Genomic DNA, 23,078 nt, shown 5'->3' on the forward strand with positions numbered 1-23,078 from the left:
GTAAGATCTTAGTTATTGGTTGGCATTCTGCAAACTTGCCATTTTTTGCTTTTGATTTGGTGATATATCCAGGCAAAATGATTGTTATTTATACTGATCATTACACAGAGTGTAATTTTTCTGTAAGCAAGAAAATTTAAAACAAAACACTAATATAAATTGCTGATGATGTCATTCTAAATGTAACAGTTAACAGAGACATACTCAAGAGATTGTTGATAATTTTTTTTGTATTTTTAAAGATTTTGTAAAAGTATCAGAAGGTCTGGGCATTTCAGCAGTGTACTTACGACAGTCGTCAGGTTCGTCAGATCCGTCGCCACAGTCATCCACAGTGTCACATTTCCACCAGAATGGAATACATTTATCAGTTTTGCATCGAAACTTTAAAAAAAAACATAGAAAAAAAGAAGGTTGAAGAACCCTACCTCGATATAAAATTGATATTTAAAAACTTACCAGGGCAGAGTAGCCTAGCCTATACTCTCGCTGCAAATGTTAACTGTGGTGGTCTTAGAGCATTCCACAATAGGGAATAAATGCACAACAAGCAGCAAAATGATCCTCCAGGAAAGCATATTGTTCAGGAAAACCTCCTGGGATTTCTGGAACACAGACAAGCTCATTCATTTACATTTGATCTACGGCTGCTGGCTGCTCTTGCACCACAAGAAGTTAGGTAGTTGCTACAGAGACCATGTGGCTGGCAAATTTAAAATACTTATTATCTGAGCCTTTACAGAAAGCATGGCAAATGCTGAACAGGGCTAAAAATCACCAGAAATATCAGGAACAGTTATCCTGAATGTATTGAAAAGTTGAATTAATTCAGTTAATTCAAATTAAGTTAACTGAACTGCATTTTCTTAGGAATCTTAGACAATTGGATTAACATCTCTCTATCTCTATTCCTTAGCCACCAAATGAGGAGTTATATAATCTGGATGATCTTTTCTGGCACTGTCATGCTGTTATTCTGTGGAATTTTCTGAACATACTGCCTTTAGCCATAATGAATATCTGCCCAAGTAAGTTTTAAGAATATTTCTTTAAAGCAGTTAAAACTGGTACAGTTATTTTCAGTTTTCAGAATTCCTAATAAATATACATGATCTTTGAGGGTAAATAAAATGTCACAACTAAAAAATAGGTACAAAAATTGCACTAGATAGTTAAACATGCAAGGAAGACTTTGTTTAAAACTTCCAATAGGGGAAAGAGAGTGAACAGAACTCCACTGAAACAAAAAGTGGGGGTAGGTTGAAGCTTAGAGGTAAACTAATGGAAAAGTATGGAAGATGTTGGTTAACATGATTAGGCTGTCTGTATTTGCTAGACTGTACTTATCAAAGGTGGGCTCCAACCTTCCAATAGGGACCAAGATAGTCAGGGACTATCTTTCTTGATGATTAAACCTCTAGGGGATACTTCCCAGTCCTTGAGGAAGACATTCCTAAGCTGTAAAACTGGGAAGAAGCTGGGAGAAAATTTACATCTCAAAAGGGCAGAGAAATAATCCACAATTGCAAGTTTTCTAAAGTGAATGCTCTAATTAAAGGGACTCAGGGATCTACAGTCAGGAAGAAACTGTCTAAAGGTCCTTCAAGCTGAGGAATGTTTTTTAATGCTATCTTGGTCAAAGACTTAACCACAATATGCTACATCCTCCCCACATAGCCTGGCAAAGAACTTAGCAAATAGTAGGTATCTCTAAGTTAAAATGAACATTGCAAATCAAAAAACAGTAAAATAAAATAAGGCTGCAGCAAATTTTTTGCTGAATATCTTTTTGAATATTGTATATTTTAAATAAAACACTAAAGAAAACTGCTATAATAAAACTTATTCTTAAGATTATTAAAAAAATATTCACTGACATATTTATTAGTGTGTGTGTTTTTTTTTTCAAAGATTTGTTTATTTATTTTAGAGAGAGAGAGAGAGCCTGAGCACTTTGGGGGTAGGGCGGAGGAAGAGGAAGAGAGGCAGAGAAGCAGACTCCCCAACTCAGTGGACAACCCAGGCACCCCTATTAATATGTTTTATTTGTCCTATCATCCCTTCTATTTAAAACAGTTAAAAGTGGGGATGTCTGGGTGGCTCAGTGGGTTAAGCTTCTGCCTTCACCTCAGGTCATGATCTCAGGGTCCTGGGATGGAGCACCACATCAGGCTATCTGCTCAGCAGGGAGCCTGCTTCCCTACCCCCCACCTGCCTCTCTGCCTACTTGTGATCTCTGTCTGTCAAAAAATAAATAAAATCTTTAAAAAATAAAATAAAATAGTTAACAATTATAAGATAAGAAATTCCATTATTTACAGAAGTTTTTTTTTTAAACTCCTTTCTTTTGAAATAAACATCAAATGGAAGATTAATAACAGAGAAACTAGTTGAAAATGTTATATGGTAGTATTTACTTATAAGCTACTTAGCACACATGTAACATATTATCAGAAAAATATTACAGAAGATTATTATTGGATTTTTTATAAGAAAGGTATCTGAATTCGAATTCTTTTCCTGATACAGAGCACAGAATTATTGTTTCCTCTAAACTTCACTATTTGCCAAATGCACAGAGACCAAGAAAATTCAGTACTTAGTGATCTCAATCAGTTTTAAGCTTATTCTCATAAAAGAAACTAATGAAAACCATGCTTTCTATATGAAGAGTATATATATCTGAAATAGTTACCATTAAAAATTTACTTTAAATTATTAAAACCACGCATAAGTTTACTTTCTTCTAACACTATCAAACTGTTTTCTTCTATACTTCAACAGAAATTCAGTGAAAAACATATATCACAAAATTCATCTGGAATTGAAAATATTTGATAATTTTCTAAAATTTATTAATTTTCTTTTTGAAGTGTTTCTGTTGTAATTCTCATGTGAGTGACCTGAAAGCAAGGTTACATTTACTTAACATGCTGTATGCCAGACAGATAGGTAACCTATAAAAATATAGCCTAGGTTCAATTTTGTCTAATGCAATAGATTAGCAAGCTAAAAGTTTGTTCAATTAAAGTACTCTTACTTTCTTCAAGTAACAGAAAATTTGATGCTAGCTTTTTCTTAATCTCTCTGGATACCATGAAGTTGATTCAAGGCAGATCTACATTATTTTCTTAAATAAGGGTGTGATTTTTCCCCCCAATAGAGATATGGGAGGAAATAGAGCACTATGAATACAAGGGAAGATCTGACTGTTCCACTGATTTTCCTGTACTTGCTTAGCCTGTGGTCATGTCTGTGATGGTTTTTATAAATTACTACAGGAAAAATATTACCTTTATAGATAGTGACTGTCTGGGGATATAAGGCTAACTCTGAAAGCAATTGCCCTGAACATTAAACATTTCCAGTCATTACAGTATATCAAAGCACATTAGCAAGAGGATTTCATGTCTCCTGAGTATATTCAAAGCCTTCCCAATCAAGATTTGAAAAATATCTAAAATACATATTTTAAAACTCACTACATATGCCCAATTTAAATAAACATCAACTGTTGGAATTATATATGACATGATGACTGTGCTTGCCATTTCATTTTTAATAAGAACATAAAAAGGTTTTGAGCTAAGAGAAGGCCAGGGTAAAATATACTTATTATGTTTCTTTTTATGCTAATCAACATTTTATTCATTACTCTCAAAGGAAGATTTCTTCTATTTTGTATCTGGGCTTCATTTTTTCATACTTAAATACAGTAATGTAAAAAAGATAAATGCTAAATATAAATATAAAACATTCTTCATGGTAAATGTTCTCCAAGACTAATATCTTCATAAAATAAATTGCGAACTGCAATTATCATCCACAAGAAGAAGCTATAAAGAAACTACTAAATACATGTCTATTAAAATGGATACAAGTATAAAATACAAATCCTGCATACACAAGTGAGGTTTACTGCAATAGAAAAATCTCTACTTAAAAACTAAGTAAAGCTATTTTTAATTTACTTTTTATTAAAAATAAAAATGATTTAAATTTAATATTTGAAGTGATAAATGCTATAATAATTGGATTTAATCTTGATTTTTAAAGGATTTTCATGTTCATTTCAATTCTAATAGAATTCTTACTGATGTGATTTGCCTGTTTTATTTTTCTAAAAGTCAATGGTATTCAGGGGATATATCTTTAGATGCTAAAAAATAAAAAAAATCCTGTAGTAAGATAAATTTAAAATGTAACATTTTTATCAAGATGCTAACTGGTATGATTCTGAAATACTTGGATTTTTTGCTTCATTTCAATTTCAAACCTCATTTTTTTTTTAAGATTTTATTTATTTATTTGACAGAGAGAAATCACAAGTAGATGGAGAGGCAGGCAGAGAGAGAGAGAGGGAAGCAGGCTCTCTGCTGAGCAGAGAGCCCAATGCGGGACTCGATCCCAGGACTCCGAGATCATGACCTGAGCCGAAGGCAGCGGCTTAACCCACTGAGCCACCCAGGCGCCCTCAAACCTCATTTAAAATTGTGTTTCTATCAACTGACTTTTCTCCAAGAAGTATATAGTAGATAGTTTTTTTCTCTTATCGCATCAGGAAAAAAATAAATGGCTGCATAAACCCTAAGACATACTGGGATCTCTACTAATGGATTCCATTAACTGCTCTTCATTAACTTTTTTTGTAAAAATGAAATGAATGATAACTCTTTTCTTCAGGATGTACTGCTGACAACAAAGATGTATGATTCACAATTTGTGTTGTTATTGTTAGTGTTCTGTCTCACTATAGTAGAATTTTTTTTAATTAAAAAAAATTCTTCTAAAAACATGATTGGGGTATTTAAAAGCTTTTTATATATCTTAATCATATCATCAGTAATATCAAATTGGGAGATAATTTAATTATATTAATAATATTTTTCTGGGTTGATTTAGGTTTTCATTTAGTTTATCTGATTTTTTTGCCTTGAATAGACATAACTACAGGTTTTCTTATATAATAATTTGAAATCTTTTATTCCCTTTATGATTATGGGAAGGCTGCTGTTTTGAGATATTCATCTGTGGGTCAAGCATCTTTTGGCTTTGCTCTATTTCTGGTTGGCTATAGAGGTTCTCCACTCTGTAAGAGGCTCAGGCAGGCATGATCATTTCTACTAAGTCACCTAAGGCCACAGTGTTAGGCACCAACAGAGAGACTCTTGGATCTCACCCCCAACAAGGGACCAAGTTATTTCAGAATAACTTTGAGTTTAAACTGGACATTTTCTAAACTAAATAGTACTAGCAGGAATTATATTTAAAAAGTTTTAAGAACCTAGGATTTCTCCCTTAGATTTTCTTTCTAGGAATAATTGGGTTGCTTATTTTGACATTCACAGTGATTTAAATTTCTAGTTCTCTAAAGATAAAGTATTTTACCTACACAAATGCTTGGGGGATTATAATTAAAACAATAGACATTGTAAAAAAAAGAAGAAACTGTGACCTGTGCTTCCAATAACACATCAGAACCTCCTGACGGCAGCTCACACTAATTTCACACACATCCTTGCATGTGTTCTAGTTGGACCCCAGGACACGGGCAATAACAACACTTACTACGTACCAGGAACTTCTCCCATTTAATATTCATAAGAGTGGCCTGGAAATACTAGTATTTCCATTCAAAAGATGAGAACACAGAAGCATCATGAAGGTAAGTAACAAACCCAAAATTATTCAGCCAATTTCAAGCAGAGTCAGGGTGACAGTCCCAGTGAATGTACCCTTAACCACAAAATGGTTTGATGTTTTGTATTATACAGTTCTTTACTGGTGATACTCCTAGTGATAACTTGAGAAACTGGGTGAGCTAGTATTAGTTTCTCTGTTCTGAAAATAAACACACCCAAGGAGAAATTCAGTATTTTACCATGAAGTCACTGCTAAAATTAGGAAACCAGAAGATTTAAAACACAAAATTCTGGGACTCCTGGGTGGCTTAGTCAGTTAAGTATCTGTCTTCAGCTCAGGTTATGATCCCAGAGTCCTGGCGTCAAGTTCCACATGGGGCTTCTTGCTCAAGTGGGGAGCCTGCTTCTCCCTCTGCCTCTGCCTGCCACTCCCTAGGCCTGTTCTCTCTCTCTCTCTCTGTGTGTGTGTGTGTGTGTGTGTGTGTGTGTGTGTCCAAAAAAAAAAAAAGAAAAAAGAAAAAGAAAAAAATATATATATATATATATTTAAAGAATAAAAATAAATACCCCCCATAGAATTCTAAGAACAAATTTTAGACATTTTCAAAACAAATTATGGTCCCTTTGACAATTTTATTTTATATAACAGAGCAACTCAAATATAAAAAAATCAAATCTTATAATGTCATCTATCACCCAAAATTTGTTAGTAGTAATATCAAGAACATGCAACTAAATACTATTGAGCATACATTTTAAAATCTTTACTAGAAAGAATTACATGTTGAAGAAAAAGAGTTTGGGAAGGAAATTAGATCATACAATTTTTCAATAAAAAATTTAGAAAATGGACTTTTTGTCCAATTCATTTCTTCCATGCCTATCCTTTGTTAAGGGATGGGAGGAGCATATACATGGTGACATAGCAGATTATCTAGGAAGATTTGTTTATTTGTTTAACCTGTATATATCTTAGTCTTCACCCTATGCCACAATTACCCTGCCTTCTTGAAATATGTTTGATCTCTTCTAATGATTCTTCTATGTCCATTCATGATTTGAACCATTTACTCTGTGTGGAGCTGTGTAAAAATGGGTTCCAGGCTTGTTTTCTCTTTTTGGGCTCTATGTGTATCTCCTATTTCCTGAGGTCTCGTTCTCAGGATGACAATTGTTTTTCCCTTACTCTATGACTCTCTATAATTTGTATAGAGATGTATGGGACTCTCTGTATGATGTATGGGAAGTTCATCATACTATGCTAAACAACAAAAAATGATGTTTCCAAGTGGTTTAAGCCAATAAACAAAATGTAGGCAAAATCTTTATAACAGCTTGATGATACATCTTATGAAATAATTTCTAGGGCTCTACTCACCTGACTGGCTGTGCAGTTGGATAAGCAAGTCCTATTGTCAGCTGCAAGATAGAAGTTGGTGGGACATGCACAGGTGTGAGTCTTTCCAGGGGCTAAAAGGCACAGATGACTGCAGCCACCATTATTTATCATACAGAGATGTTTGGAGACTACAGATGAGAAAGAAACAGCAAAACAGAAAAATCAAGACCAAAATATACTATGGGATTAGAAACAGGGCATTAAAACTTCATAGTTTGTAGAATTTTGTAATCAGGAGATCAGCAAGGTCATAAATATTGTTGTATTCTGTTGTAAATTCTATTCACTGCCCAGTGGTATTTATTTTACCATTAAATAATTTTAAGGATGTAGTTCCACAAAAACAAGCATTTTAGTATTTAAAAATATTGTCCATCGGAATATAGAGTAGAAGCATTTTGGATGAAGACATACATATGTTTAGAATTATAAATGTAAAATAAAACAATGAAGCAATGATCTACAACTAATAGTGTAGATGGCTTTGTTTTATAAGCCAAATAGTGGCTTAAGCAAAAATAATCAAACTTTTATTGCATAAGACCTGACAGAATTCTACTAGACATATGCTTAAAAAACTTGATATATTTCTCCTTCTTAGAGCCCCAGAGACACTTAAATATAATTCCTTTCACACAGCATTCCAGAAAGTAAGGATCCTATAACTATTTTGTTAAGAAATCATTTCAAGAATGCATTCTCTACTTCTCTAACTACATTTATTATCATTTCAACTTAGTATTTCAACAAATTAATAATTCTCTATACTATTATTGAGCTTCTAATCATATTCCTTAATAGACAAACTTGAAATCAACCCAATTCATCCTGTACAGTTAAGCTAAATAATGAAATCTGGTACTCTCTCTCAAAAATAAATTTACATTTAGCCATGGAGGAAACAAAAGTGGAATGTTACTAAAAGATGTGGATGTGCTTATGGAAATCATGGAAAGAATAATTACCATCGGGTTGTCTATAAGAATGATACACCTGGATATCTGTGATGGCATGCCATGAGTTAATCAGTGAGAGTCTGTCTGCTCCCGAGGTTTTATGGGCACGGCTGAGTGACTTGGTTTTCCCATCAGTCCAGTAGATGTAGTCTTCAAACAATGTTAGTGCAATCACCCCTGGAATATCTTGATTAGGGACTGTAATAGGAGATGGTAAGATTAATGTTCAGTCTTGGAAGACTGCCAGTTAAAATATTCAATACTACATGGGCTGACAGATACAACTGCTACAGAACTTCATGTGAATAATTGCTGTGACAACCTGTCAGGCCAGCAAGGTTCTTTATTACCGGTTAAGAGAATGCAGGGTCTGGCGCAGGAGTTTACTTCCCTCAGAGTTTGCCCGATTCGACCACTGGGAGGAAGTGAATGCTATCTTGCTTATGAGTAATGGTTGCTTCACCAGAAACAAATACCATCCCGTAGTTAAATATGTGTATATATCCATCCAATTGGTCCCAACTTAAACCCTTACAACTACAGTTTATTGACTACTACTTTCTTCCACTTCCAAATCGATTAAATTATATATCCAGGATGAAATGTTTATCTATCTGGAGATAGAGTGACTCTAAGACCACTATAAACTATTTCAGTCGCTGAGATTTTATGAGTATTTTTACATGCAAGATGAGCTGGGATAGGGATGGAGGAAAATAAGTGTCACAGACAACAACGTATTAGGCAGATTTAACTGTCATAAAACTGTTTAGTTGCAGGTTAAAATTATTTCATAATTATATTTTCATAATAGGACTAGGTTTAAATGTAAATAGTAGATTGAGCATCACAAATTTGAATATTTCATTCAAGAGATTCCAGGGTCCTATCAGGCATATGGGATATGAAAAATCTGTTTGGTGATCGAAGGTTTAAGTAACTTTAAAATGTGATATAGTTTTCTTCAAAAAACAGTTTCAAAAGCTACCAATAAAGAAAGTGGAAATTCCTTAATTTGCACAAGCATTACAATGTTTTCCCATATTTGTTTTCAGATCTATTTTTAGAAATTCTGAGAGACTGTTCACGAATGAAAAAAGGTACTGTAAGTCCAATAGTAAGTACTTTTTTATAAATTAGATTTTCATGACTAAGATTTAATGTTTGCATATTCCTCATTCAGGAATAACAGAGAAACTATCAAAATTTCAAATACAATTTGGAATTTTTACTCAGTGGGGTGAAAGGTGATCAGAGAATTCACAGAGATAATGTCTGTCTCTGTGACACAGAGAAAATAGAAATAAAAACAGTAAGACGAAACTTCTCCAAATAGGTGACACTAAACTACTGACAATTATCACTGTAGAGGGTAGACAGAAATCCGTCTCAGAATAGATATTATGCCTATGAAACAAAACTTTAAAAAAAAACCCAAAAAAACCGTTAAGTGTACACTTTTGATGCAAGTACTCAAACTGAATTATCTGTGCACTCCTGTAAATATAAAGTCTATTGCTAGAATGATAAGTGGAATTGGATAGAAAGATGAAGAGGATACTTTACTAGAATGAATCATATCTGAGTTATTTACACAAACCATTCCCACTTTCCCTCTTTAACTGTATAAATTCATTCCAGAAAGAGAAAACTAATGTGGTAAAATGTTAACCACCAGGTGAATCTTGGTGATGGGTGACTGTAACAGTCTTTCAACAGATGTGTATGTTTGGAAATCTTAAAAATAAAACAAAACTTGGCAAAAAAAAAAAAAAGTTGAAAGATACAATTCAGATTTCTTTAGATGCAAAGGAAATAATTAGATCATTAAATATGGACTCAAAAAGTTAATTGTCATTTAAAAGAAGTCTCAGCTCACCAGAGATTCAATTAATTTATACACAAAAAGTGGAGTTATTTTATGAATTTGCCTATTAACACCTCTAATGTTGCATAGTCTTTTTGATTACTCAGTAAGTAACTTACAACTGACGTTTATTAAGTACTCTTGTGTCATGAAGTTGGCAGTGATTTTCAGTGGGTGGGGTCAGGCAATTCTGACCCCACAACAAAGAATGTTCAGGCCCAAATAGTAATACTTCTGAGGTTATGAAACTCTGCTGTAAGGTATGTACTTTATGCACCTTATTTTATTGAATATGCTTCATTTTACTGTGTAGTAGCAGACAGATCTCACTTCACAGATGAACAAGATAAGATCTGGAAAATTTAAGAATCTTGACCAAAGAGGGAGATTAAAAACCAGTAAATGAAGGTACTGGTATTTAAATCTAAAACAGTCTCTGGCTGCCAAGTTCTTTGCCATTTTACATCCTAGCACTGGTTTCAAGAAAGCCAGCCTCATAGGAAAAAGTACTGTTATAGACTGAATTGTTTCCTTCTCTTCCAAATTCATATGTTGAAGCCCTAGCTCCCGGGATGACTATATTTGGAGACAGGTAAGAGTGGGGTCCTAATCCAATATGACCAGTGTCCTTATAAGAAGAGAAAAACAGAGACACCAGGCATGTACGCATATAAAGAAAAGGTCATGTGAAGACACAGCAAGAAGATAGCCATCTATAGCCAAGAAGAGAGAAGCTTCAGGAGAAACCAAGTCTGCCACGACCTTCGTCTTGGACTGCCAGCCTCTACAACTATGAGAAAATAAATGTTTATTTAAGCCACCCAGCTTGTGGTACTTTATAGGGCAGCCTTAGCAAACTAATGCAAATATATAAGGGCATGAGACTGATTTCATAAGCTCCATGTGAAAGTGGGTGGGGCGGAGGGTGAGGGAGAGGGACAAGCAAACTCCACACTGAGCCTGACTTGGGGCTCCATCCCTGAACCCTGAGATCATGACTGAGATAAAATCAAGAGTCAGATGCTTAACTGACTGAGCCACCCAGGCATCCTGAAAGTCAGTTTATTTAATTACTTCATTGAATTTACATTATGTTTTCAGACATGGGGCAATTTAAGTACTGGACAAGTTTCCTCTCTCTAAGCTTGTAGTGACTACCTATCAGAAAATCTCTGTTATCAGATAATCAGTATAAATTTATGGAGATCAGAAAGGTGAACTCTTACTTCAGAAGATGGGACACAACTAAATGTATAGAGATCAACGTAAAGGTCAAGGTGAAGAAAATTAGAGATCAATATAGAAAAGGTCAAAGTAAGGAAAATTAGTCTATTTGCTCAAAGAGACTATCAGTTTGATTTAATCCCTTGTTTGATACTGGAGTAAAGAACAAGACTATCACTCTTAGCTTTATAAGCTCACTCCCAGGACTGCTCATTTGGCAAACAAGTGTATTTCCCAAAGAGCATCAGATACAACCACCAGAGTGTTTGTTCTAGAGAAAACAAAGTAAAAACACCAACTTTTGTTAACAAGGGGACATCCAGTCCCACATATCTAACACTATAGTAGCTCCAACAATCTATTCTCTAAGAGATGGTGAAACTTCACTTAATACCACAAGCAACGCCAATGAAAATCAAGCCAAACAAAAGAAAGCGAAACAAACACAAACAAAATCTTTTTATATTGCCTTCTAGGAGTTTAGCTTACAACTTGGCAGTACACTTTATTTCTTCTTGAGGATTTAAACCTCTCCAACAAGGTATTTGACTATTTGCTTAAACTTCTGGAGGGGGGGGGAGCCATATATTAACTGCTAAATGATAAGTATAAATAAATGAATCCCACGTTTGCTTTTCCATCAACAGATGAAGAATTCAGCCCACATTGAGGCTAAAAGAGATGTTCTGAGCCAAATCATCATTTTAGTAAAAGGAACTTTCCTGATTTAGAATGAGAAAAATAAAATTGCTTATTTATGGTTGTCTCCTTATTTATCTTCTTATTATTTTGTAAATATGTACATTTATATGTATATATGTAATTATATATTATATATGTGTACATTTGTAATATATCATTATACATATACTTATCTATGTATATTCATATATAATTCATAATAAGTACATAATAAGTCCATATAAATATAAACATGGAATGTGATGACATGAGAAAAACATTTAACAAATTCACTGAGATGTGGCTGTGTTTATGGAGAAAGTAGTCAATGTTTTCTCAAAATAATAATGGCTGTCCTTTTTAAAAGAAAAATAGTATCACTGAGTATCATATATAAGACTGCACTTGCTTAATTAAAGGAGAAATGTGAAAAATAAACTTAAAGCACACTTCATTTACAGGTATACAGTAGACATACAAAATAAGACAGAAAAAACGGAACTATTGCATGGCCTGTAATGGGTATTTATTATACATTTTAAAGCTGCTTTCTGCAGTTAAGTCTCTATTCTGGATACCAGCACTATTTATTTTACCATTTCCAGCATTTCACTCAAGTATTAGGCTCCTAATTTTTATCTTATAGACTATATCTATCAGAATAAAGAACTTGGTATTCGGTAAAAAAATATATCAAAGAAATACTCTTTGTGAAGGTTTTCTTTTTTGGTCAATTTGGATGCTATCCTATTAACATTTCTAATAATTACAACAAATAGAAAAGGTGGCAATCCAGAATATGCTTTTGGCTTAACCACTGCCTCACAGAGTTATTCTATTATGATGCTCTTGATGACTGATCTTTTGATAGCATTCATCATGCTAAACAAGTATATTCCTTGATAATATCTTTCAAATTTTACATTTCAACTTTAGTTTAAATACTTAACAAAATGGACCAGTTACACAGTATTCATCTTTCATTGAGTTAAAATGTGGTAATTGGTGTTATGAGTAGGATATAATATTGGGATAATGGCAGAAACAACATGACTCTGCCCAGGGGGTTAAAATAGAAATTTTACTAGAGGTAAAATTTCTCTCTCTTTTTTGCCCCTTATATCCCCTCCAAGATTTACTTTAAGAATTAAATGTGATTTTAAAATATTACTTTATATGTAACAATCCCTATAACTTATTGTTATAAAATTACTTTAAAAACTTTAGCAATATTCTAGTAAAGTAAACAAAGTAAAGTAAAACAAAGTTCATAGAACACAACCACCGAATTCAATAATTATTATTATAAGTAAATCAAAATTACAGAGTAATTTGAACATTACTATTTTTTTCTTTTTTTGAGTATAAAGAATTTATGTATTGTTTGGAGGAAAATACCTAAATGTTTTCACTATATGGCTGATTAGGTTTGGAAATTTAATCTAAAAATTTAAAGTAAACAAGGATATCAAATAAAACATAAAATTTTGCCAAATTTCCCCTTTTTACTGTATTTTAAGATTCCCATTGTCTTATTCTTGGTGCCATTATCCCACGGAAAGGCTCACATTCTCTTACACCTGAAATATGGAAAAATTATTCTAACTTTTTTCATTGTTTTTAATCTCATCCAATCTCTTTTGTGTTATTCAGGTTTCCTATAAACAGAAAATACATTTTTTAATGAGAATTTAAAATATTTTAATAAATGAATTATTTACAGAAGTATGGGCATGGTCAATGGACTGATGATGGATTGTTTTTTCTTATGCCGCTTATCAGAATCTGGTGACAGCTATAGCTAAAGGAGAGGAACCACACAACAAGAACAGTCATCATTCAGTGAAGGAACTCAGCCTCTGCCAAACCACTGTGGTTGGGCCTGAGGGAAAGAAAATAAGTAAATAGTCCAACATCTTCCTCCACCCACCATTCAAGCTCCTGTCAATCTCATGGATACAATTCAACCTGGAGTCAGAATATGACAGAGCCTGGGTGATACAGTCCACAAAAATCCACATTCTAGCATTTAGAAAATGGCAAAGAAGTAGAGGTAAGATAACCTAGAGCTCCATCCACTCAATATTTCCAATATTATTTTAAATCTCACATATCTCTTCCCTAATCAAAAACCATCAATGACATCCCCTTTGTAGGCAGTATGGTCCACACATTTGAGCTTGATGAAAACACCTTTGTCTTCAGAAGAGGATCAAGATGCTCTCTATTCTGAGAGACCCTGATACTAACCATTTTTCCCAACATCGTTCTAAAAAATAATGTAAAACAACCTATGTAGAGAAGTTGGGGCATAAATTAATGGAGCAGCATCAAAGCCAAAAAAAAAAAAAAATGGAAGAAATGAAACAAAGAAAAACAAATAGCATTCAAAAAATGAGGTGAGATTAAATTAAGGCTTCAGAAAGAATATAGGCTGATAAACAATAAAATTAGATGATGGAATAAAATGGATTAACATGGCAAAAAAAAATGGGGGCTTCAAAGCAGTGGTCAGTAAGTTGGTGGATAATGACTTTTCTTTATGAAGAGTGACAGAGAAGAGTGGATGGGAAAATGGTCCTAGGATACTAATCTCCAGAAAATGAATGCTAAGCCAGTAGTTATAGCTACAAATACCCCATCAAAACGAATGTGCTTTATAAAACCTTAGGGCCAAGGACATTTATTCTTTGTCAGTAATTATACATCCCCTCAGTGTTACAGGTTGCAGAGTCCTTTTTTTTTAATAGGTATTTCCTCAAAATCATCTTTAAAAAGATATAAAATATTCCATTTAATATTTGCCTCCATGATCATTTTCTCTGCCTACTCTTTAATACAACTCTGCTTAATGGTAATAATATTATAAAGAAAATTTCAGGCAAATGGATCTGAAGTCCATTGTTCAAAGTGAATAAAGGCATTAAGAAATGGCAAGAATACTAAGGATATCTAACATTAACAAATATTATGATAGAATTTCAAATTTATTTTTTCCAGTATAAACATAATCTTTCAAAAAGTTCATCCATCAGTGAAACCTTAAATGAGACAAGAAATAAGTTTCTTCTCTTCAGTATATGCCATAGTGAATAGCAGATCTAAGTTGCTACTACCAGGAGTCTATTATTTGAGACTATCTTTTAAATGCTGATACTGAACAAATGCCCAAATAATAGTTATATGTACCCCCCTTAAGGCATCAGTTTATACTGGGACACTTAAATGTATAAGATTTTGAAACAAATGTCATGTATAATGGCAAATATAGAAACTAATGCTATATTTAGAGTTCTTCTTTAAAGCCATTTGTAAGAGGCTAACGGCATCCTTTGTCCATCCTTTTGTAGTATTATTTGCCTCTTTTTCCCCACCTTGTCACTTCAAATAATACATACTTTCTATATAGATTACAAATATGTGGTTTAATATAAGTCAACCACTTCCTGGTTTCACCTACATTTTTTCAAAGTTATTCATAATAGATGTCAAATACAGCCATTCAATATTTAAGATCTGAAAGGGTTATTTCTGTTAATGAGTTTGAGAATTTATAAAACAGACAATGTGAATTATCTGTACATTTGTTTTGAAAACTAGACTATGCCTAAAGTACTATCTCTTGACCAGGGGACTGCTCTGCAGTCTCTAAATGAAGCAACATTACTCCATGCACTTGGTAAATATATAGTCCTATTGCTTTGAAAGGCTCTGAGGGTTTTTTTTGCTGGTGATACAAACCTTCATAGACATTTGGCAATGTGTTTTCAGAGCTGATGACCAATACTAAATACAGGAGTTATGATATTCCCCACACACATGCATTAGGAATGTGTTTGAGGATCCTAATGACAGCAGAAGCCTTGGGTGGGGGCAGGAAGCACTTTGCCTTTGGGACAGATCTCAACAGAGCCATTTTCATGAGTTTGGTATCTAGTCTTCCCACATTCCTACAATTATAAATATGGTTCTAGAATAAAAAGTGAAGAGGGTAACATATTTCAAGCATTTCAAAACATGTTCTAGGTAGTTGTAGAAATAAGTAGGAGTAAGTGAAGGAATTGATAGAACAGCCTCTGTCCCAGTTCCAACCTCAGCTAAATTCCTTTAAGAAATGTTAGAAAATCCCTGATTAGCTAGAAGCCCCATTCTCTGAATAAAAACAATGAAACATACTGTGGCAAAGAAACTTGTTTAAATTATACAGCAACCTGGACCAAAGCCAGATCTACTGATCCCCAACACCCTACTGTCTCCAATTTAAGGTAGAACATTGTTAAAAGTGGCTGTAAACTCATGCTAGGGTAATACTTAAAATTTCCCATTTAAAAGAAAGTATATGGGTCATATGTGGCATTTGCAAAATAATAATCTATTGAAACATATATACAATTTAATGTAACAGGTCCTATTCTAGGAACAAAACTGAAAGACATGATTGACACTAAAATTCTAAGACTTTTTAGAAATGGCAGTTAATTTCAATTTATTTTACTGTTTCAGGAACTTATCTATGGTAACTGAATTGTATTTTGCTCCCTTCCATTAACTTTTATTGTATTGTAAACAGCAGCACATCAACACCGTTGGCATAAAATAGCTTGTGAAGTCTACTGTTTGTAATGAACTGTGAATGATAGGGATTTTTTTTTTTTCCAAAAGTACTAAAATAAAATATCCTACCAAGAAAGAAATGCTCTAGAATATTGTAAAATCAGAGGGTGGTGTTTATTAGATTTCCTCCTTTTTTGGTGCGTTTCAGTGTACATTTAAATATTCTAAAGATCCAAATGCAAGAGCTACTGAGTTTCAGAGTAGATGAGAACAACATGCTCCCTTTGTCTTTTTCAGTGTGTTTCCCCTACAGAACAACAATGTCATATATATATTTCTGCTAAGATATATATGAGATCTGGATTCCTTTTCCAACATTAATTAGGTGATCACTGTATGGGTTATGATTTGGATTTTTGAATCCAAAGAGAGAACAGGCCCCTCACAACACAAACTGGATTCTCAGAGCAATAAACAAACGATCGAGGCAGACAACAGTACTGACACTTCCGTGTGAAGACCTTCAGGTCTAGTATGGAAAAAAATGAAGAACCATAGTCAACATAATTGCATGAAATTTTAAACAATTGGTCCACAAACTAAAAGACCGTTCCGTGATAAACTGTAGTTTGGAATCATACCCAATGATTACTCTTCAGAGAAATTAGCAGTTAAGAGTATATATTTTTCCAGGATGCTGGATAAAATATGTACACGGCCAACTGATTTAACACAAAGTTAAATCATTCAGGGATACAAACAAGAGTATTCTGAAAAAAAAAAATGTTACTAGAAAAAATGAATTTTATTCATTTATTTTTAGAACAAATAAATTGTAAAACTCAAGGTCAGACATATCTTTTTCCTAGCTCACCCTCTTGTTAAATGGATCACAAACTATTGTCAAGAAAATATCTCCTTCTCTAAGATAACTCAACTTCAATGGCACGTCTAATAGAAAATGAGGAAAATGAAATCTTGTTATATAACTTGATGCAAGCTGTCAGAATGAAATTTTGTTCTAAAGACTAGAATTTCCTAGAATTTAATTTCCTTCTCATTAAATGGAAAACAAAGCCTCTGAGTTAGGGTACATATACAAAGGTATGCTGAAATTCTTTCTCAGGAGATAGTATATAACCTCTTTTATAGATACTCCATTTAGAGAAGCCTGAATTTTGTAGAAAGCATGAAATAAATGACAAAAGATCTTGACTTTGGTCAAATTTCAGAGACTCTCTGACCTGAATTTCCAAATAAGATCTGGAAGTTTTCCTTTAGGTAGGAGATAGTTTAGAAATAACAAACTATAACATCAAACTAAAGCAGGGTGTACATTTTTAAGCAACATTACTTTCCCTTTACTATCTCAAATAAACTGTTCAAAAGAAAACCACAGGCCCCCAAATAGCATCACTTAGGTTAAGGCCCCAACTCGGTAAAACCAAGACTTCATACTTAATGTAACTGCAGTTTCAATCCCCCAGAAATATCCCCTGTAACGGGTCAACATGGGAATTTCCTGGTCAGCACTAGGAAATTAACTGATAGACTCCTTCTGTTCCTCTTAGAAGGGCAACCTTGCCTAAAACATGGATTCTTTCTAATAATTTCCTTTTTTCCACTCCCCCACTACCTTTAAAAACCTTTCCGTCTGTAGCTTTTTAGAACTCCCCTCACTTGCTAGACAGGGTGCTGCCTGATTCATAAATCAACTAAGGAAACTAATTAGACCTTTAAAATTTATTTTTTTTTTAAATTTAACAATACCAAAAAATTTGGATTTAATAAGATATATGGTTTTCTTGTACAGTAATTATGTTCTGGTGGCTCAAGTTTTTGTTTCTCACATATTTCACAATTTAACTACATCCATTATTTAAATCAATCAAAAGAAATTCAGGTATGGATATACCTTTATTTGTGTAAGTGTTTATTTGCACTATGACAGTAGCTTTTAAAATTGAAAATAAGGAGGCAACAAATCTTCAGTCAATTATCTGCTCAAAAATGAAGTGTGTGGAAAATGGAAGGAAAGCAGGCTTTGCAACCAGTTAGATCTGAGTTCAAATTCTGGTCCTCCTGATTACTAGTTGTTTGGCTTTTCACAAATTTCTTAATCTCTATAATCCTATTTGCTTGTTGCAAAATGGCATTGATGCTACCTATCACACAGTGTTTGTTGATGGACTGAAAAATGGCATATATTTCATTAAGCACAGTTCCTCGAGCATGCTAGACTTCAGATAGAAATACGAGTTTGTAAGAGGAGGGTCCCAGTTCTTGGAACGCCAGCAGCAGACTAAGAAAATTTCTACTGAAAGAGAGAACTAAGGATTGGACTGTAATTTGAAATTTTCACAAAGGCTAAGTAGGGAACATTTGTTTATTACAGATTCTCAGCTGGTCTCAAGTTTAAATTGAAGACTAGCTTCCTCAGGTTAAAACTGTGTGATCTGGCAAATGTTTTGTAAAAATTGTGCGTGCGATCCATTTAACTGAAGGCTTAGAATTTTAGTTCTGGCATTCTTTGATGCCATTTTTTCCCCCAGCATCTTTGTTTCCATAGAAGAGCCAACTGAGATCTAGGGGAATTACCTACGCTTTTTAAAATGAAAATGCTAGTTAATGGTCCATCCTACACCCCACCCTCTTTACACTCATTTGCAACCTTTCTTCTAGATAAATGATCAGGTATTGTGAAATGCTTTTTAGGGAAAGATACAATGGAGGTTGTTTATTCATATCCTTAGAATTTCTCTTACTAAAATCCTTTTGCTAAAAAAATGTAGCTCTCATTAAAACAGAGCTTCTCAAGAAGAATCTCTAAGTTATCCTTTGTTTGGTACTTTTAAATTTCCTTTTAAAGTGTACAAATATATGTGAAACTATTGTCATCAAAATGATGTTATTTTTTCCCCAGCTAAGTGGGTGATAAAATAAAACATTCACTTAATATTTTCAACTGGACCACCGAAATTTCTGTTATTTTGAGCTTACAAATGCAAATCTTCTTCTTTTCTTTTTTTTCTTTTCTTTTCTTGCCAAATAACTTTTGTATGAAATAGTTTATCTCCATTCCCACAGCTATAATCACTTCAAATTTTTTCTCCTAAAATATTTTAACAGCCTCTAAAGTGGTTACCCTTCTAGGGTCTTTCATTTTCCATGCTATTGTCAAGTCTAATGATAGCATTCAATCAACTAAACACCATCAATGGTTCCCTATGACCTAAAGGATAAATTCCAAATTACTCAGCATTTAAGACGTGTCATAGTCTGGCCCATATTTGCCCTTGTTCATCTAGTGACATTATCTCTCTCTCATACAACTTCCAATCATAGCCAAATTGTATAAACCCCATGTTGTTCAAGATTCTATTACATCTTTGTACACGCTGTTCCCTCTGTGTGAAGAATCCTTTATACATTTCCCCATATAGAGAACTTAAACTAAATCTCTCAGATTTTTCAAAGATTCCCTTACTTCAGCAATGGCTTTTCTACTCCTCCCTACATTTTCAAAACATTTCGTATATTCCTCTAACCCCAAACTAATTTATGTTTTTACTTACATATCATTTTTTTTTTTTTACCATTTATATATAAATCCTTTAAAAACACAAACTTACTCACTTTGTAACTTGAGGGCCTAACATAAGGCATGGCATTGAAAGAGACAACAGTTAAGTGTTGAATGAATGCATGAATGATTGAATGGCCAGATCTAAAGGGAAGAAATCAGAGAAACTTAAAAAAAAAATGATCTAATGAAAATTTGATATAAAATAAACTATTTGACTCAGTCGTCCAGTATCATGTGTCATATTCAATGGCATCATTATATTAAAACATATTATTATAAAATTATTATAGTGGAAACCAGAAGAATGAAATACACAGGCATTAGGAAGAGGTTCACCTGGCTAAGATTGAATGTAGATGCTCCAAAGCTGGCAAATTGACTGTTTATTTGTTTAGTTAATTTTGCAATGTGGTTTTAGACTAGGTAGGAGGGTGGGCTGGGTAGAGGAGGTAGCAGAGAAAGATGGATGGAAATTCTTCTGTAAGTCACATGTACATTGGAGGTAACCTGACCTATTGTTTAGGGCATAGAATTCTATATTTTTAGAAGTTCTTAGGCTGGATAAGTAATAATAAATTAAAGCTTCATTTATGAAATTACTGCATGGTTAAATCCCAATGTGTTTGGAGAAAAAAAAATGTCTGGGTTTATTTTTCTCTGATATTAAGTTTTGGCTTATCAAAAAGAACCATAATTCTGAAATTTCTCATATACTTTGCATGTTCTCAAATTACTTTGTCATGAATGGCATAGCCCAGTTTTGACGAGTTTTGATTCTACTTTTAACAAGCAGAATAAATAACAATAACACTAGTCTGGTTAATAGAAAAAAGGAGATCAGTGACCAGACTAATGCAAAACTTATTTATTACTAATGTCAAAGTCTCATTTTCTACCTCCACATACATAATTAAGAGACCACAGCATTCTCTTTGTCTTTACGGGGAAAGTACGAGAAGTAGAAAAAGCTACTCTTTTTTACAAACACGGCAAATGAATGGCTTTTTTTCCTCATTGGCTGTAGAGCTGGCATAATTTAGGCTACCTACAATTAGTAGCTTATTAGTAACTACTAGGTAATTGTTGGCTTGCATTCAGATATTGGCAGATGCCTGATAAGACACTTAATGAATTTTTCATTAGTCTTTCTGAGAAAGCCTTCAAGAGAAAAAATACTTCTGATGGCAACAGCTCTTTTGGTTTCTTTTGCTTCCCCTTTTAGTTTCCAAGTATTTTCAAAATCAAACTATAAATTGTTAATGACATCATACCTAGGTATCTTTCAGCCAAATATTTCACTCTAATAAATTAGTGCTATTTCTTCTTGCTCTGTATGTCCCTCAACCCAAAGTCATCACCAGTACCATGATTCCAAGACACTTTATTTATACGCATTTAATTTTGTATTAAGTTTTCAAAACATTAGCCCCCCACACATCTGACATAATTTCCAAATAATGAATAGGGGATGGAAACAGTAGTTTCTAATAGATAACATGTTTAACTACAATTTGTGTTCAAACACAGTGTCAAGTGAATAGGCAAATATTTGATGCTTCAAATTCTATTTTTAATATTCATTCATTTAACCAAAAATGGTTTAAATTCTATTGTTCAGTGAACGTTTTTAGTGGAAAGTAATGCATTCACAACAATCTAGTACTTTAGATAGATGCTAAAAATAGACGGGTTCATAGTTACATGGGGAAAATACTGATTGCCACAATAAAACTTTCAATTATATCATCTAAGAATGTTGCAGAACATTTCATTATTGATTCTTCGGAGAAGATATAACTGCTGAATGCTAAGTGCAATTTTGATTTGTCAACATTACTTTTGCTGTAATTAAAATCCTAAAGTCATCTTTAAATAATTCTTCACTCAAACTGCATCCTGATGAGTTTCTTTATCTCTATAATTGGATTGCCAACACCTAAATAAGTGACTCATCCAACCGCACTTGTGATATCTCAATGTTCTTGCCCTGAAACAAGCACCTTTAAAAGCTTTCTGCCAGCATTTTTAGTTAGAATGATCTAGTTGTTTAAATATAAGCTGAGGGGGACTTAGGCAAAATCATTAAGTGGTGTGACTTCAGTGACTTTTATCTCCTTTATTTTTATGTATTTCTCTATTTACTTTTTAAGTCAATGGCTTCATCCTTCTCAGGACTCCATACTGGTACACTCTTGCACGGCCTCACCTGCCAGTGAAATTATCAATAATCCTCTCTTATCCTGATTTCCCTCCTAAGCTTACTGCCAGGGAAGAAAGCAGCCTGAGAAACTGAACCAGGCTACTGTGTGGGCTTTCTTTGGGATCTCTCTGTGAACTCTGGCTTTTACTATTTGAAGATAAAAACACCTAATAACAAAGGTAACATTACGTCAAGAAAGATCAATAAGGAAAATCATTTATCTTCTTCATTCTGGGAAAAATATCATCTTTTCACATCTGAAGTATTTTGAGTGTTCACCGGAACTGCTTGTGGTTTCTGTTCCATCCGCGTCGTCTCCAGCCGCACCCTCTTCTCCTTCGGCATATCCTTCTCTGGTGTTCTTTTCCAATCCCTCATCCTCAGATCCTCGCCCCTTGTCCCTAATTCTAGTGTCACTTCCCTCATACCCATTTGCTTCATTCATTTGTTTTATATTTAGAGTTTTTTAATCTACTCAGAGTTTAAAAAAAAAAAACAGAAAATTGAGGTATCTGTAGAATTTTACATTTGCTGAAATTCAAATAATCTGAATGTTACCGTAATTTGTTTTCTATGTTAACTTTTGTGGCCACTGTTGATAACAATAAATTCAATGCGTGCAGTATAATTGATAATTTTTATATACTATTATGTCATTTCTTTAAAGAACTGTACTTTACTTAGTATTTTTAAAAAAGTAAGCCCTGCCAGTGCAATAATAACCTTATGTTTATAAACATGTAATCTTCTGTTTCAATCCAGTCAGGATTTATGTATATATATTAACTAAGAAAAATATTGTTCAATTATTATAAAAACTATTTTAAAACATACAATTAGAAAAAATATTGTCAAAATGATTTTTATACATGATTACAGAGGCTCTGAATAAATATGCCTAATTCTTATTTACCAATATTGTTATAAAGGAGTATAGCAGTATAATCTTAAATTACAAAATGTATTTGA

The 23,078-nt window shown here is 33.4% G+C and overlaps 1 protein-coding gene across 1 annotated transcript in view; it reads right to left on the bottom strand.

The window, feature by feature from the left end:
* Positions 1–23,078, bottom strand: part of LRP1B (LDL receptor related protein 1B) — a 1,916,825-nt gene that overhangs the window by 211,548 nt on the left and 1,682,199 nt on the right. Inside the window, exons 61-63 of the mRNA XM_082690181.1 lie at positions 8,007–8,195; positions 7,021–7,169; positions 291–384 (exon numbers count right to left, since the gene is read on the bottom strand). Coding sequence (XP_082546307.1) covers positions 291–384; positions 7,021–7,169; positions 8,007–8,195 — 432 coding nt within the window. The remainder of the gene's footprint in view (positions 1–290; positions 385–7,020; positions 7,170–8,006; positions 8,196–23,078) is intronic.

Source organism: Mustela nivalis (assembly GCF_964662115.1).
Source record: "Mustela nivalis genome assembly, chromosome: 11".
Lineage (NCBI taxonomy): Eukaryota > Metazoa > Chordata > Mammalia > Carnivora > Mustelidae > Mustela > Mustela nivalis.